Source organism: Chiroxiphia lanceolata, chromosome 25 (assembly GCF_009829145.1).
Source record: "Chiroxiphia lanceolata isolate bChiLan1 chromosome 25, bChiLan1.pri, whole genome shotgun sequence".
Lineage (NCBI taxonomy): Eukaryota > Metazoa > Chordata > Aves > Passeriformes > Pipridae > Chiroxiphia > Chiroxiphia lanceolata.
This window is the reverse complement of record NC_045661.1, coordinates 4,246,925-4,262,729: the sequence shown is the minus strand read 5'-3', so window position 1 is coordinate 4,262,729 and position 15,805 is coordinate 4,246,925. Positions and strand designations below refer to the sequence as shown.

The following is a 15,805-nucleotide window of genomic DNA, read 5'->3' as shown; positions in this document are numbered from 1 at the left end:
GTCCCTTCTAACCTGACCCACCCTGTGATTGTGCCCGGGCACCACAAAGCCCAGTGAGCTCAGAGCAGCTCAGCAGGGTTCAGTGCCTCCCCTGCCCCAGCACGGGTGAAGTGGCTGCACAGTCTCTCCTGACCTGGAGCCTCTCCAGCATCCCCACGTGGTGCTGTGGTGGTTTCTCACCCCTTTGATGCCCCTTAAATGAGAAGAAACCACGAGTGTGGGAAAGGCCAGTCCAGTTTCTTGGAGGTCAAATGCTTCCAGAGGGATTTAGTCCAGTCAGGTCACTGTTGCCCACTGAGGAACTCCATCTCCAGGATGTTTTAATTCAGCTTTCTCCAAAGTCAGCGTTACAGAGACATTTATTGGCTTTCTTGCAAAAGCTTACAACACTTTTAAAATAACAATAACAAATACTCTTACCAAAATTCAGACTGAAAGAGAGTAGGTTTAGATGGGATATTGGGAAGGAATTCTTCCCTGTGAGGGTGGGGAGGTCCTGGCACAGGTTGCCCAGAGAAGCTGTGGCTGCCCCATCCCTGGAAGTGTCCAAGGCCAGGTTGGACAGGGCTTGGAGCAACCTGGGCTAGTGGAAGGTGTCCCTGCCCCTGGCAGGGGGTGGGATGGGGTGAGCTTTAAGGTGCCTTCCAACCCAAACCACTCTGGGATTCTATGAAAATTCCAGAAATTCTCACAGCTTCTTGTTTACATGAACAGCAGCACAACAACTTGAAGCAGCATCTCATATAATTATCAAGCTGATTCTACCTTTTCAACATGTTCTACTACCTTTCAGAGGACTCAATTAAAAAAACACAAAGATTTTAGGCTTGAGCTCCAGTAGAGCTCAACACACCATAGAGGAAATTATGTAAACTCATTAATTTTCTGGTGAAGGAAAGATTTCATCATTGCACTTTTATTTTTTTTTTTTAATCTAGAAAACAAACCCCTGTGCTGCAGGAAGAGACAGCAGCTCTGCAGCAGGGGAGAGAGAAGTTGTTGGAAGTGTTTTAGCCTTGTATTAGGGGAAGCAGAGTTAGAAACCAGACAGAGAAGTGCTCTGAGATGTTCCCTGCAAGGTGACATTACACTTGTTTGCCACAGAGTGCACGAGCCAGGCAAGTTTTACCTCAGTCTCTTGACAGCAGCCTAAAGAGCAAATTTCTCTCCTCCAGCCCTTCATGCTTTCCAGTCAGAGCCAACTGAACTGCTTCATGGTGCAGTGATTGTCCCTCCTCAGGCAGCTCTGGAGGGAGCTCAGCAGACAGCCCTGCTCCAGAACCATGAGCCTGCCCTCAAAACATGCCAGCATTTGATCACAGCTCAGTAAAACAGCACTGAAAACTTGCCAGAGGGAACTCAGCTCGTTCCTTACTCCTCTGCAAGGCCTTGGCTGAGCTGTTTCACCCCACTGGGGCTTGGTTCCCAACTGTGGGACAGAGATAAGCAGCTCAAGCACGCTCTGTGTGTGTAGATTTGGGAGCACTTTGCTCTGAGCACTTTCTTTTCCTGTCAGGATAACTGCAAGTTTCCCAGCATGGGTGGCCCTCAGACACCCCCACAGTGAAGCAAATACTTGGCTACAGCTTCTCACTGTCACTGTTGTGAGCAAACACACCTGTGGCAGCAGTGCTGCAGCTGAGCTGGGAGCAGCAGGTTCAGGCCCTGGGGCACACGATGCTCCAGATCCCCCAACACTGCCCTGTGAGCCAGGCTGGGGGCAGGAAAAGAGGGGAAATTTGGAGGCAAGAGCGAGGGAGGACAAGGCCTGTAAGAGGCCAGACATTTACTGTCAGGAGACTGCGTGGAATCCTTTAGGTTGGAAAATGCAGTCCAACCCAGCACTGGCAGGTCCACAGCTAAACCCACCTACACATCTGACTTCAGGGGAAGCTGAAGGATGCTCAGGAACCTTGCACTCAGCAACTCCGGTTTTCCCCACAAGGCCATGTTTTCAGGATTTTAGAATAATGCACAGTAGTATTTTAATGCCTAAGAGAGAAAGAAATGCATGGCACTCAAATGCCTCGTGCACCTGCTGTGCTGAGGCAAAGATCTCCAGCACTTGACTGTTGGTCAAGTCTCTCCTGCTTCTCTCCTTTTAAAGCCACAGAGAGATTTTAGGTTTCCTTGGCCCTGCATGATTTGGATGATTTCCTTCTCAAGTGGCAGAAATTACCTTTTCAGCTCTAGTAAGACACCAGCATTTCTTCTGCAGCTTTAACTAAGTGTGCAGAAATGGGGTGCAGATCCCCAGCTTCTGAAGGCTCTGCAGTTTTCATTAATTTTTGAGTGATTAAAAATCAAGAGTTACCTCTGTGAAGAATTACCACTTCCAACTCCTTTTTCCCCGGGGGCTGACCAGGAGGTCCTCCCCTTCATTTACTTGAATAAATAGTTGATAAGAATAAAAGAGGAGAGGCTGGATGCCACAAAACATCAGCAATGAAATGCATCAGATCTCCCAGGTCATTTGCAACATGCCCTCGTGGAGCAGTGACTCAGAAGGTGAGCATTCCTCCTGAGCACTGGAGAGGCTGCAAGGAGCAGGACCTGAAATCTGGGAGTGCAGGCAGCTTCACTCCCCTGCCTGTCAAATGAGTCACTTAAATTTCAACAACATTTAAATAACAGCCTGCATCTCCCAGGCAGCAGCAGCAGCAGCAGACAGCACACTACAAGCACAGCACTGTCATTTCCATGTTACAAAAGGTGCAGGTGTCTCCACTCACACTCACCTGACAGAGCTCTGCAGCTGAGTTTGGATTAGCAAATAATCCCTACAGAAACCTCCAAGAAAAGCAGGACACACAGGCCACAGCAGGAAGCTCGAGCTGCCCTTGCTGCCCCGTGTGAAGGAGTAGGACACTGCTGTGTCACCTCCCTTGGGAAGGGAAGGCAGAGCCACAGCAGGCCCAGGGACAGGCACTCCTTATGTAACAGGGATAAAGGCTGCAGTGCCTGGGAAAGCACAGGGTTGGGAGCCAGGATTCATGTTTGCCAAACAACTTTCCAAACATACCCACTCTGGCTGTCAACACCCTCACTGCTCCTGCCAGCCCTGTTTGTGACAGGTGTGACTGCTGCATCTACAGCCACCTTTGCTTTGCACAAGCCCTGGCTTCGCTCCAAGGGCAAAGGCTTCCTTTTCTGGCTCAGTTCAGGGAATTCAATCCATCTGGCTGCCTGGTCTTGGACAGACCTCCCAGGACACCACGTTCAGAAGGCTCTGATCCTCATCATGATCACGTGAAACGTTTTGCCTTGAAAGTAACAAAAGGAGGCTGGAGAGAGCTGAGGAACCAGCTGGTGTGTTGCTCCAGGAAAGTGCCCAGTGACCATTTCCACTCCAGTGCTGCTGCCCTGACCATACAAGGAGCCAATGTGCAATGTTGGCAGTGCAGTTTGTCACAGACAACTCCAGTGTTCCAGGCTCTGCAGTGGGTACCCAATGGCTTATACACCACTGACACTTCCCCAGTGCCAGGCCTGGCTCTGCAGTTGATCTGGAGTGGGAAAGTGCCTGACCTCTAAGACCCAATTTTGCTGTTTAGTCTTCTTTCCAAACAATGCTGCTAAGACTGATCACTTCACACCACTAAGCAGATGTTTCACTGTCTTCCATTCCGTTTGCCACTGTGTGACAAGAGCAGGCAGTGGATGGGAAGGCAGAATGCTGGCAGTCATCAGAAGTGCTTTGCAGTCAAGCAGAATTCAGATGTGCAGAGTCCAGAAACTGCAGAGGATATAGTGACCCACTCTACAACTCAGGAGCCCAGACAATTCCTGTTTTTCTCAGGCAGAAACCTCAAAAAGCACTGACAATTAACATTGGGATGGTGCTTTCAGGAGAGCAGAACTACAGCCAGCTGCAGTTGGCTGGATGGATGCAAAAGCTGGAAGTATTAGTAGATTAGCAGATAGAAAAGAGATTATTAAAACTTAGAGGCACCTCATTTTCTAGATTTAAGCAGCATTTTAAAAAGTGTATCTTAATACAAAACATTCGAAATGCACCTTGGAATGAACCATTCACAGCCAGTGAAGCATCACAGACATGCAGAAAGAACAGTCCTTGGGGCTCTCAGATTCCCCCTCCTTGCTTCTTTCATCACATTCCAAACATTAATAACATCAGCTGAAGTCTCACACCCTCTGCAGTGCTGCTTGAATCGACCTGGCAGTGTCTTCTGTCACAGGGGACAGGTGAGTCACTGCAAAAGGTGGACACAAGGCACACAGGCAGTGGGACTGCACTGCCCCCTGTACTGGAGACTCAGCAGATGCAGAAAGATTAAAAAAATAAATAAATTTTAAAAAATGTAATGTTTAAAAACTTGTTCTAGTTTCCTCTTGTCCTCTATTAAGAGTTAAAGAAAGTAGAGCCCCATAGCTGAGCTCCTCTTTCCTGATAGGAAACCTGAGCAGAGAGAGCAGGATGAATCACTGCTACTGGCACCAGCAAGTGTCACACAATTTTTCAGGGCACTTCTCCCCTCCTAAAAAAGTCCTGTACCAGCTTGTCAAACGTCCACGAGGAATTCTGCTTTAGGACATTTAGGGGAGTGAGTAAATACTGCTCTGCAAATCCTGCTGTAAAGTGCTCCTTGGAAACAGGTGCCTGGCTAACAGCAGTGGCTGCTCCTGCTGCTCCCAGCTCTTCCCCACTCAGCTTTTCCTTCCCTTTTTCCTCATCCCTGTGACAAGTGCAACCTTCTTTTGAGCAGAAAGCTGGCTCACAGTGGTGCTGCTGAGGAATCTCAGCACCTGTAAATGCTTCAGGTTCCTCAGTGTATTTCTCTGGGGACTCAAAAACAACCCCCTGAGGTGCAGAATGCCGTGCAGCTCTTTTCCAGAGATACATGGGGTCCTGCCCCCTCCTTTGGCTTTGCTGCTGCAAAGACTCTGGCAAAGGCTTTGGGACTTGGAAGTCAGGAAGTACCTGGGGGGCAGAGCTCAGGTATTCCTGAAAGTAAACCTGGCACATGTTGCCCTTCACGATGGGAATGATGGAGCAAGGTTTCAGCCACTTCACAAACTCGCACAGCTCCAAAAAGGACGAGTGATCCGAGTATGGAATGGGGTGGATCTTGGGGTGGGTGACTTTCACAGGCCTGCCCGTGGGGAGGATGGCAATGGTGGGGTGCAGCGTGTTCCAGGTGACCAGGGTATCCCAGCGGATCTCGGCGACATCCACGGCGCGGATCCACCCGGCCCCCTCCTCGGCGGTGAACACATCCGGCAGCTCCAGCAGCCGCATCTGCTCCAGGCGCCAGGGACTCACCACCACCCAGGTGCTGAACTCCACGGCCAGGTCCACCAGCAGCGCCTCCTTGCCCAGGGTGTACACACCTGCCAGGGGAGCCGGGTGTGGGACAGGGTGGAGAGGAACAGGAGCCCTGCCAGGGGGGCTGCCAGCCTGTGACCACCAAACCATCCCCTCCAGAGGTGCTAAGCAGGTGGCTCCAGTTAGTGTGAGGGGCTGGCACTCACCGATGACGACGTGGTGGTGCGGGTGGGCGCGGATGAGGCGGGCGGCCTGGCGCGTGGCCAGCTGGCGCGAGGGCAGCGCCCGCCGCGGGTGACAGTGCGTGTTGTCCAGGTACAGCCGGTCGATGCGGCGGCCCCTCAGCAGAGGCTCCCCCTGCATGGAGCTCGTGTAGCGGAAATCTCCTGCAAGGGACAAGGCTGTCAGCATTTGCCCAGAGAGGGTGTGGAGTCTCCCTCAGTAGAGATATCTCAGAACTGTCTGGTCACAGTTCTGCGCCATATGCAGTGGGACAACCAGATGAGCCACTGTGGTCCCTTCCATCCTGGGATTCTGTGACGGTGGGACCCTGCCCTGTACCTGTGTAGAGGATGGTGCCGAAGGTGCCCTCGAAGAGGAACATGACGGAGCCGGGGCAGTGGTTGGAGTCGAGCAGCGTCACCGTCACCTCATCCACCACGTGGCTCTGCCCCACCTCCAGCGGCCGGATCCAGCATGTTGGCACCTACAGGGACCAGGTGGAGAGGGCAGGGCAGGGGATGAGGGTTGGGCAGGGCAGGGCAGGACAGGTGGAGAGATAGGGCTACCTGGGTGATGAGGGCTGGGTGGGACAGGTGGGCGATGGAGGTGCCCAGGTGAGGAGGGCGGGGCCAGACAGGTGGAGAGGTGGGGACGCCCAGGTATTGAAGGCAGGGCCGGGCAGGTGGGGCGATGGGGGTGCCCAGGTGATGAGGGCCAGGCCATACCTACCCGTAGGCGGCTGTGCAGGAGGCGGGCGGTGATCGGGGAGCAGTACAGCGGGCGGCTCCAGGTGCTGGACAGCCCTACCGTGTGGTCCGCGTGCATGTGGGACAGGAAGAAGAGGCGGGCGCCGGCCGCCCTGCGCAGGCTCCAGAAGTCCACGGCGATGGGGGTCCCGGCCAGCACCGTCCCGCTCATGGCGGGCGGGACCCCGCGCCCCCTCACAGCGAATTTGGCGGGAAGCGCCGCGCATGCGCGCGAGGCGCGGGGGGGGGTCCGGGCCGAGCGTCAGGGGCGGGGTCACGTGGGCAAGAGTCACGTGGGCAGGAGTCATGTGGGCGGGGCCGGGGGCCAGAACCGGGACCGGAATTGGGATTGGGATCGGTGTCGGGATCTGGGACTGAGACTGGGATTGAGACCGGGACCAGGACCTGGGACTAGGACTGGGACTGGGACTGGGACCAGGACCTGGGACTGAGACTAGGACTGGCATCGGGACCGGCACCTGAACCAGGATCGGGACCTGGCACTGGAATCGGGACCGGGATAGGTTCCGGGACCTGGGCTTGAGACTAGGACTGGGACCGGGACCTGGGCCTGGGACTAGGACTGGAATTGGGACCGGGACTAGGACCTGGGACTGAGACTGCGATCGGGACCGGGACTTGGGAGTGGGTCTGCGACCAGGACTAGGATCGGGACCTGTAACTGGGACTGGGACTAGGACTGGGACTGGGATCGGACCCGGGACCTAGGCCCGGGACCATACCGGGTCTGGCCGTAGCCCGGGGCCGGGCCGTGCCGGGGCCATGCCGTACCTGGGCGGCGAGGAGGCGCTGCGGGAGCTGCGCCGGGCCCTGTCCAACCCGCACGTGCAGGCGGACCCGGTGCGGTACCGCGCCGCCGTCCTGCGGGTCATCCGGTACGGCGGGGGCTGGGGGGGACCCGCACCCGGGGCACCCGCACCCGGCCCGGCCCGACCCGCGTGTCCCCGCAGGCTGATGGCGCAGGGCGCCGACGTGTCGGGGGTGTTCCCGGAGATGGTGAAGGCGGGCGCGGTGCCGGACGTGGTGCAGAAGAAGCTCGTGTCGCTGTACGTGCGGGCACAGGCCCCGCGGCAGCCGCAGCTGGCGCTGCTCGCCGTCAACTCCCTGCGCAAGGACTGCGCCCACCCGAGCCCGGCCGTGCGGGGGCTCGCCCTGCGCACCATGTGCGGCCTCAGGTGCGGCGGGGCGAGCGGGGTGGTGGTCCTGGGGCTGGGGGTGGTCATGGGACTGAGAATGGTCGTGAGACTGAGGGTAGTGGTCATGGGACTGAGAATGGTGGTCCTGGGCTGGGGGTGGTGGTCCTGGGGCTGGGATGGTCATGGGACTGAGGGGTGGTGGTCCTGGGGCTGGGGTGGTCATGGGACTGAGGGTGGTGTTTCTGGACTGGGGTGGTGGTTCTGGGGCTCAGGGTGATGGTCATGGTCTGGGGATGGTGGTTCTGGGGCTCAGGGTGATGGTCATGGTCTGGGGATGGTGGTCCTGGGGCTGGGGATGGTGGTCGTGGGCTGAGGTGGTGCTCCCAGACTGAAGTGCTGGTCTCAGACTGGGGTGGTGGTGCTGTGCTGAGCTGGTGATCTTGGGCTGGAGGTGGTGGTCATGGGCTGGAGATGATGGTCCTGGGCTCGAGTTGGTGGCTGTGAGGCTGGGGGTGATGGTCCTGGGGCTTGAGGTGGTGGCTGTGGGGCTGGGAGTGATGGTCATGGGCTGGGGTGGTGGTCCTAGGTTGGCGGGGGTGGTCATGGGCTCAAGGTGGTGGTCATGGGGCTGGGGTGGTGGTCTTGGGCTCAGGGTAGTGGTCTTGGGCTCGGGGTGGTGGTCCTGGGGCTGGGGACATGCAGGTGCTGAGAGCATGTTCAGGCCTTAGGGCTGTGCTGGGCTCGCTGTGCTGCCTCTGGGTCGTCGTGGCTGCAGGGCAGAGAGAGGGGGAAGTGGAGGGGAATTAAAGGCTGAGAGGGTTGGGGTTGTTCAGGCTCTGGTACCCCCTGACCTGCCCTCCTGCAGGATGCCTGGGATCCAGGAGTACCTGCAGCAGCCCCTCGTGAACGGGCTGCGGGACAAGGCATCCTACGTGCGCAGAGCGGCCGTGCTGGGCTGTGCCAAGATGGTGAAGCTGCAGGGGGACTGTGAAGTGGGTAAGGGGCTCTGAGGGGCTGTGCTCCTGGGCTGAGGGGGATGGTTCTGGGGCTCCAGGTGGTGCTCCTGGGGCTGGGGACACACTGAGAGTGTGTTCAGTGCTCTCTAGGGCTGTGCTGGGCTCGCTGTGCTGCCTCTGGGTTGTTGTGGCTGCAGGGCAGAGAGAGGGGGAAGTGGAGGGGAATTAAAGGCTGGGAGAGCTGGGGGTGCTCACCTGGAGAAGAGAAGGCTCCAGGGAGACCTCAGAGCCCCTTCCAGTTCCTAAAGGGGCTCCAAGAGAGCTGGAGATGGACTTTGGACAAGGGATGGAGTGACAGGACAAGGGGGAATGGCTTCCCATTGACAAGGGCAGGGTTAGATGGGATATTGGGAACGAATTTTTGGCTGTGAGGGTGGTGATGCCCTGGCACAGGTTACCCAGAGAAGCTGTGGCTGCCCCATCCCTGGAAGTGTCCAAGGCCAGGTTGGATGGGGCTTGGAGCAACCTGGGCTAGTGGAAGGTGTCCCTGCCCATGGCAGGGGGCGGAATGAGATGAGCTCTAAGGTCCCTTCCAACCCAAACCATTCCATGATTCTGTGGTCCATGTGTATCAGACTGTTAACAATGCAGTGCCCCTTCCCTCCCTGCTCTTCCAGGGCCTCCCACAGCACACAGCCATCCCTGAAATCTCTGATCAGCCAGGGGCCATTCTCACCCCCACAAATATTCAGGGAAAAAGCTGTGCCAAGGGCAGTTGTTACTGTAGAGCTGGAAGTTTTGATGGCTCCTTCTCCCAGTTCAAACCATATCTTCTGTTTGTGACAAATACTCATAGACAGTGATTAAATTCCAGTGTGCCAGCAGAATTTGATAGCAGGACCTCTGCTCCTTTGCAGATGGTGCACTGGTGAACGAGCTCTACAGTTTGCTTCGTGACCAGGATCCTATTGTGGTTGTGAACTGTCTGAGGGCCTTGGAAGAGATCTTGAAGAAGGAGGGAGGAGTTGTCATCAACAAACCCATTGCCCATCATCTCCTCAACAGGTTTGTTGTCTTTGATACTAAGGAGATGCTGGAACCTTCATTCTTGTTCTTGTGTTTTCTATGCAGAGAAGGTGTTTCTGGAGAGGACTTGAAGGGACTTTAGTCAGGCACCCAAAGATGGAGGTGCACATGCTAAGATTAACTAAATGACTTGTAGGCTGAAGTCTTAAGAGTAATCTGGGATGCACTGCATTTCCAGGGAGTCTTTGCTTCAGCTGGTGGTTTGTTTTGGAACTACAGGTTAATGTGATTAATTTTTTAGTGATAGTACACACGATATATTTGTAAATAGATATGTTTCTAGTATGTCTCTCCAGATCATTGAAAAATATATAACTCATCCTTTGCTTGAAGAAATGAACTTATCTGCAGATAATTCTGCATGAGCTGAGAAAAGAGGGATATATTGCTCTGCCCAGGGTTCTTGTCAGTGTTGCTTTCTGGCCTAAACACCAGTAAGAGTGCACATGACTGATCCTGAGTTAATAACTGGGCAATTCTCTTGAGATAAAAAGTGTGCTACCCCCTTGGTTTGGAACAGAGACCATAAGAAACTCAGAGACTGAGGCCTCTGCTCTGCACAGCCCAGATCCTCGTGCACTCCCTGACTCCTGCACACTGTGTTTGTTGTCCTGGCAGGATGCCTGACCTGGATCAGTGGGGGCAGAGCGAGGTGCTCACCTTCCTGCTGCGCTACAAACCCCGCAGCGAGGAGGAACTCTTCGACATCCTCAACCTGCTGGATGGTTACCTCAAAAGCAGCAGCCCCAGCGTGGTGATGGCAGCCACCAAGCTCTTCCTGGTGCTGGCCAGGGAGTACCCAGATGTGCAGGCAGATGTTCTGGTGCGGGTGAAGGGCCCTCTGCTGTCTGCCTGCACCTCGGAGAGCAGGGAGCTCTGCTTCACCGCGCTGTGCCACGTGCGCCAGATCCTGGGGAGCCTGCCCGGCCACTTCAGCAGCCACTACAAAAAGTTCTTCTGTTCGTACTCAGAGCCCCACTACATCAAATGCCAGAAGATGGAGGTGTTGTGTGAGCTGGTGAACGATGAGAACGTGCAGCAGGTGCTGGAGGAGCTGAAGGGTTACTGCACTGACGTGTCGGTGGAGCTCGCCCAAGGGGCCATCTTCGCCATAGGTGAGAGCTGTGCCTTGTCTGGACCTTCCAGGGGGGCTGTTCTCTGCTGAACTGTGTCTGGGCAAACACCAGATCACTGATCTGTGCTGCAGCAGTACAGAGACCAACCTCCCCAGCAGTGTTTTGTGTCACTGTGTTTCTAAACCACGACTGGGCTGGTTCTTTTGGAAGCCTTGGCATTCAGAAAGTCCTTGAATCCCATTCTCTGATGAGATGCTTTAAAGAAATTGCATCATTTCATCTTGTTAATCAGCCTTATAGTGTTCAGTGAAGCTTTGTAGTGGGTGGAGGAGCTCCAATACCTGCTTATTCTGAGTTGTGATGGGGGCAGAGGTAAGGGGATTTGGGGTGCTTTGGTTTTATTTTTGTAAGCTTTAAAATAGGTGAGTTTTTACAGTATTCATAAGGGTGAAGCTGGGGATGCTAAAGTGCTTTTCTTAATGTATTACATTTAAGGAAAGTTCAGAAATCTTCTGAGGCATGGCCTCAAAAAAAGGAACATGTCCCTTGTGTGGAGAACAAGCTCATTCAACCACACTTTCATAAGTGGTAGTCAGAAAGGAAAAGAGAGAGACTGTTTCTTTAAAATGGGTTTGTGATGAATAGTTGGGCTCATGGTTCCTATTTCACTCTGATAAAAGGTGGACTTTTATGTCTTTTTGGCATCCTTGCAGGCAATATTGCCAGGACTTACACAGAGCAGTGTGTGGGGATTCTGACAGAGCTCCTGGGCCTTCAGCAGGAGCACATCACTTCAGGTAACCATCTGCAGGCTGCTTACCTGGCTTGTGCCTTCAGGAAGTGGCCTTGATGGGGCTTAGGATCCCAAAATCAAGGCTCTTGAAGGCATTTGGCTTTTAATTTATTGGCACCTTCATGTGGAAGTTTTCCTGGTGGGTTTAGGGGTACTAAGTGTGTTCCTTCCATAGGAACTGCTCTTTGTGGGGAAGGAGGAGATGGTTGTATCTGTGTTCTTGGTCCTTTCTGTCTGCCACCTGCTGAATTAGGGAGTGAGTGACTCAGCAGAGACATTTTAGTGTCTATTTGAGGGCCAAGATGATTAATAGATCTTTTAAATCTCTGTGATTTCTGTTCCTCATATAATAGTCTGATTCAATTGTACCCAGGCTTCTTTTTTTCCTCCTGCTGCCCTCAGATCTACCTTCACATCACTGCTGCTCCTGCTGTTCTCTTTTAACTGCTCTGCTCTCAGTTTAAAAACCACGCACTTGCCCTCAGCTGCTGAATTCCATCTCAGGAGCTGCTGGGGTTTCTGAGTGGGCAGCAGAACCTTTAAAATTTACGACCTAAAGTTCACGAGACTCGTTTTGAATTGGGGTTAGTTTTAATTTGTCATTCCAACCTCGTGTGTCTGAAGCATTGTGAGTCAGTGCCCTTTTAAAGGCTGGCAATGTCCAGAAGAGAGATTGCTTTCCAGCAGCCAGAGGAACAATCTGAAGCCTCAGTGCTTTATTTTAGACTTGATGCAGCTTTGCTCTGACAAGCGCAGCGTCATGGGACTCGGAAGGAGGGTGTCTCAAATCATAGTCACAAGCAGGGCACTGACCTTCCTGGCTAAGATTTGCAGAATCTCTTGAACGGGGGGGAGTTGGATTGATTTTTTTTTTTCCCCTCTGGTGGTTTTTGTGCCTCTTGGGGATGTTGATAACTTGCTTTCCTTGCAGCGGTGGTCCGGGCTTTCCGGGACCTGGCTTGGCTGTGTCCCCAGTGCACAGATGCCGTGTGCCAGGCACTGCCTGGCTGTGAGGACACCATCCAGGACAGCGAGGTGAGGTGCCAGTGCTTGAGGATGGGTGAACAGTAACTGTTTGGTAAAAATCAGAAATCTTCAGCCATGTTCTCTCAATCTCTTTATTTCACCCTCTTTCTGGCACACAGCACCCCTTTGCTGTTGTTTTCTGTGGTTCCTCCAGGGCAAGCAAGCACTGATCTGGCTCCTGGGCACACATGGGGAGAAGGTCCCGAATGCTCCCTATGTTTTGGAGGACTTTGTGGAGAATGTGAAGTCAGAGATGTTCCCAGCAGTGAAGATGGAGCTCCTGACAGCGCTGGTGCGACTGTTCCTGGCCCGTCCTGCCGAGTGTCAGGACATGCTGGGCAGGCTGCTCTACTACTGCATAGGTGGGTTCCCTGCCTTCTGTTCCACTGAGGCCGTGGGACAGGGGTTTTGGGACCTGGTTTGGCCCTGTCCCCAGTGCAGGGATGCTGTGTCAGCATCCTGGCTCTGAGGAGACTGTGCAGGACAGCAGGGTAAGGTGGCTTTATGCTTTTGGCTGCATAAAATCATAGAATCCTATAATGGTTTGGGTTGGAGGGGACCTTAAAGCTCACCCAGTTCCACCCCCTGCCATGGGCAGGGACACCTTCCACTAGCCCAGGTTGCTCCAAGCCCCGTCCAACCTGACCTTGAACACTTCCAGGGATGGGGCAGCCACAGCTTCTCTGGGCAACCTGTGCCAGGGCCTCCCCACCCTCTGAGTAAAGAATTCCTTCCCAATATCCCACCTAACCTTGCCCTCTGTTAGTTAAAAACCATTCCCCCTTGTCCTGTCACTATGCCCATGGACAGGTTTACACTGTATCCCTGAAAATCTGTTCTTAGTAATCAAGGGTTAGTACTCTGGGGAAATGTGGGTGATAGAATTATCCATAATTTCCATCTCTCTGATCCCCAGAGGAGGAGATGGACATGGCAGTGCGAGACCGAGGGTTGTTCTACTATCGCCTTCTGCAGGCTGGGGTGGAAGAAGTGAGACGGGTCCTGTGTAGCCCCAAGTCTGACCCTTCTCTGGGGCTCCTGGGCAACCAAACCAAGCAACCTGTGAATGCTTGGGCTTGGGAGTTTAACACTCTCATCCCAGTTTATGGCAGAGAACGCTGGGCACTCGCCACTGCTCACCAGCCTGTGGAGCCCTCCTACTCTGGTCCTCCTTGTACTGACTCCAGGAGCAGAGACACAGGTAACCTGCCCCACCTTCCTCTGGGATCCATTTTCCCCTTGTCAGTAGATCACAGAGTGATGGAAACACAGAGTGGTTTGGGTGGGAAGGGACCATAAAGCTCATTTCATTCCACCCCCTGCCATGGGCTGGGACACCTTCCACTATCCCAGGTTGCTCCAAGCCCTGTCCAGCCTGGCCTCTGTGGATCTGTGAGCTGCACCTCACATGTTTGTGGTTTCCTTTCAGAGTCACTGATTTCTGAGGGGAATAAAGAAGTCCTCAAGGTTCAGCCCAGCACAGGCAGCCTGAGCCTGATTCCTGATGCTTCCTTGACTGCAGAACAGTTTGAGAAGACCTGGCTGAGCTTGGACACGAGCTGCCACCTCTCCCTGCCCTGGTGTGGGCCTGTCCCTCCAGACACCATACAGACAGCCCTTCATGTTGTCCACATCCAGACTATTGCCATGAGCAAAGCGGGTGCCCAGCCCTGGAAAGCTTATCTGAGTGCTCAGGATGACACAGGCTGCATCTTCCTGACAGAGCTCCTGCTCCAGGCGGCAGATTCGGAGCTGCAGGTGTCTGTGAAGCAGAGTGAGGCAAAGCCAGAGGCACTGCAGAGCTTCATCTCAGCCTTGAGGACAGTCCTGGAGGCAGTGGCTGGACTGGGGTCCTGACTGGTCCCTGCTCCCAGCAGGATGCCTGCTCAGGGCACAGGAAAAGTTGATTTCTCTGGCTGCATTTGCCATACCTGATGCTGGTGTGGTACTTTTAAATTGCAGGAGTGTTGGCAGCCCTTTCCTGGGCCCAGGAAGCACAGTGTGGTGTGGGGGGAGCTGCAGCTGGAGCTGGTGAAGGGTCTGCCCTCCCCCTGGGCTGGGGGAGGGACAGGGTGGTTCTGGAGTGAGTCACACAACTCATCAGTGATGGTCATCATGGGACACCAGTGCCACTGATGGAACCAGAACTGAGCAGAATTCAGGGATGTGTTTTGGAGAGTTTTTTTCCTGAGAAGTATAAATAATTTAAAAAACAGTTCAGAGGCACCAGGACTCTGCTACTTACCTCACATTAAGAGGAACAGTGCAATGAAGAGAGGAGGGTTTTATTCTTGGCTCCCTTTACATGTGATTTAGTTTTCTGTCTGATAGAAGGATTTTAATGGGAGCTTCACTTAGGGGTGAGCAGAGCTCTGCTGTGCCAGAGATGGGTAGACAGGGTACATCCTGCTCACTACAACCAACATGTTTCACTTGCAATAGAAAGAAGTTGAAATGTGTTACTGAGGTCATGAATTGCCTTCTCTGAAGTTCCCCCTCAGCTCCCTGTGCTGTTGCCATGCTGAAGAGACTCCTTGGCACAAGGGTGATGCACACAGGTGAGGCACAGGTTACTCTGACAGGGCTTTGTGGTACTGTGTAAGGAGCACAGGCTTCTTTAACCCTGTTCTTTAACCCTGAATTTCTTTTGTGGCTGCATCGTACCTTCAAATCACAGTATGCCTTCCATGCACTTCACTGGAACGCTGCTCTCACTGTTAAACAGCAAGTTTTGGACTTCTGATTTTCCTAATAAAAATGTGAACCGTTCTTGGCTGGTTTCTGGAGTATTTGTTCCTTCAACTCAGATGTGCAGGATGGAGTCACCTGATCACTGCTGTGGATCCACACAGAACTGCAGTCCAGCTCCTGCCTCTGTGTCCAACAGGGCTTTTCTCTCTGAACTTCCTTGAAGCAAAGCTTTAAGCAATTGGCCAATAACTCATTTCAGTCTCATTTGCCAAATTACTGTAATGGGTGAACTACCTCTGGGTGAACTCAAAGGGAGATCAAAGTCAGCTGTAGCAGAGTTCCTGTTAACAGTTCCCACAATGTTGTGTCCCTGTCCTTAGGGAGAGCTGCACTGGAGCATTGGAATTATGCAGTTTTCAGCAAAAAACTAGGTGATAACTTGTTGGCAATCCATCATTTACCCTGCTGTGACTAGACCAACTCTGGTCTCTGGGAAGGGACTTGGAGCTCCCAGCCTTTCATCCAGACACCTTTCTTGATGAAGGAACAGGTCCCTTCCCACCCAAACCATTCTGTGCTCTGGGATCTGTGTGCTGTGTGTCCATCAGGGCTCCTGGCTCCTGGAAACTACTTTCCTGATCCCTCAAGGCAAAACCTGTTTATGATTCTGAGCTAAAAGGGGGACTGTGGATTTTCCATGCTGATTTAGAGACTCTTCCAGTCACAGCATATTCCAGGTTCGAAGCCTTTTCAGTGAAGTGCAGC

At 53.6% G+C, this 15,805-nt stretch overlaps 2 protein-coding genes across 3 annotated transcripts in view; one reads left to right on the top strand and one right to left on the bottom strand.

Moving 5' to 3' along the window:
- Nucleotides 1–3,961: 3,961 nt before the first annotated feature.
- Nucleotides 3,962–6,523, bottom strand: DCLRE1B (DNA cross-link repair 1B). The gene is made up of 4 exons (XM_032710399.1): nucleotides 6,239–6,523; nucleotides 5,849–5,993; nucleotides 5,494–5,673; nucleotides 3,962–5,352 (listed from the first exon to the last, which is right to left on the bottom strand). The coding sequence occupies exons 1-4, from the start codon at nucleotides 6,425–6,427 to the stop codon at nucleotides 4,481–4,483; spliced, it is 1,386 nt and encodes a 461-aa protein (XP_032566290.1). The 5' UTR covers nucleotides 6,428–6,523; the 3' UTR covers nucleotides 3,962–4,480.
- A 27-nt stretch (nucleotides 6,524–6,550) lies between these two features.
- Nucleotides 6,551–15,805, top strand: part of AP4B1 (adaptor related protein complex 4 subunit beta 1) — a 32,197-nt gene continuing 22,942 nt past the window's right edge. Inside the window, exons 1-10 of one of the 2 annotated variants that reach the window (XM_032710397.1) lie at nucleotides 6,551–7,151; nucleotides 7,227–7,451; nucleotides 8,278–8,408; nucleotides 9,286–9,433; nucleotides 10,073–10,569; nucleotides 11,244–11,327; nucleotides 12,255–12,358; nucleotides 12,504–12,711; nucleotides 13,266–13,550; nucleotides 13,779–15,115. In XM_032710397.1, the coding sequence (XP_032566288.1) occupies nucleotides 7,039–7,151; nucleotides 7,227–7,451; nucleotides 8,278–8,408; nucleotides 9,286–9,433; nucleotides 10,073–10,569; nucleotides 11,244–11,327; nucleotides 12,255–12,358; nucleotides 12,504–12,711; nucleotides 13,266–13,550; nucleotides 13,779–14,206 (2,223 nt within the window). In that variant the 5' untranslated portion in view covers nucleotides 6,551–7,038 and the 3' untranslated portion in view covers nucleotides 14,207–15,115. Of the gene's footprint in view, nucleotides 7,452–8,277; nucleotides 8,409–9,285; nucleotides 9,434–10,072; nucleotides 10,570–11,243; nucleotides 11,328–12,254; nucleotides 12,359–12,503; nucleotides 12,712–13,265; nucleotides 13,551–13,778; nucleotides 15,119–15,805 lie in introns of those variants that run through there. The other variant, XM_032710396.1, reaches the window with a different exon arrangement.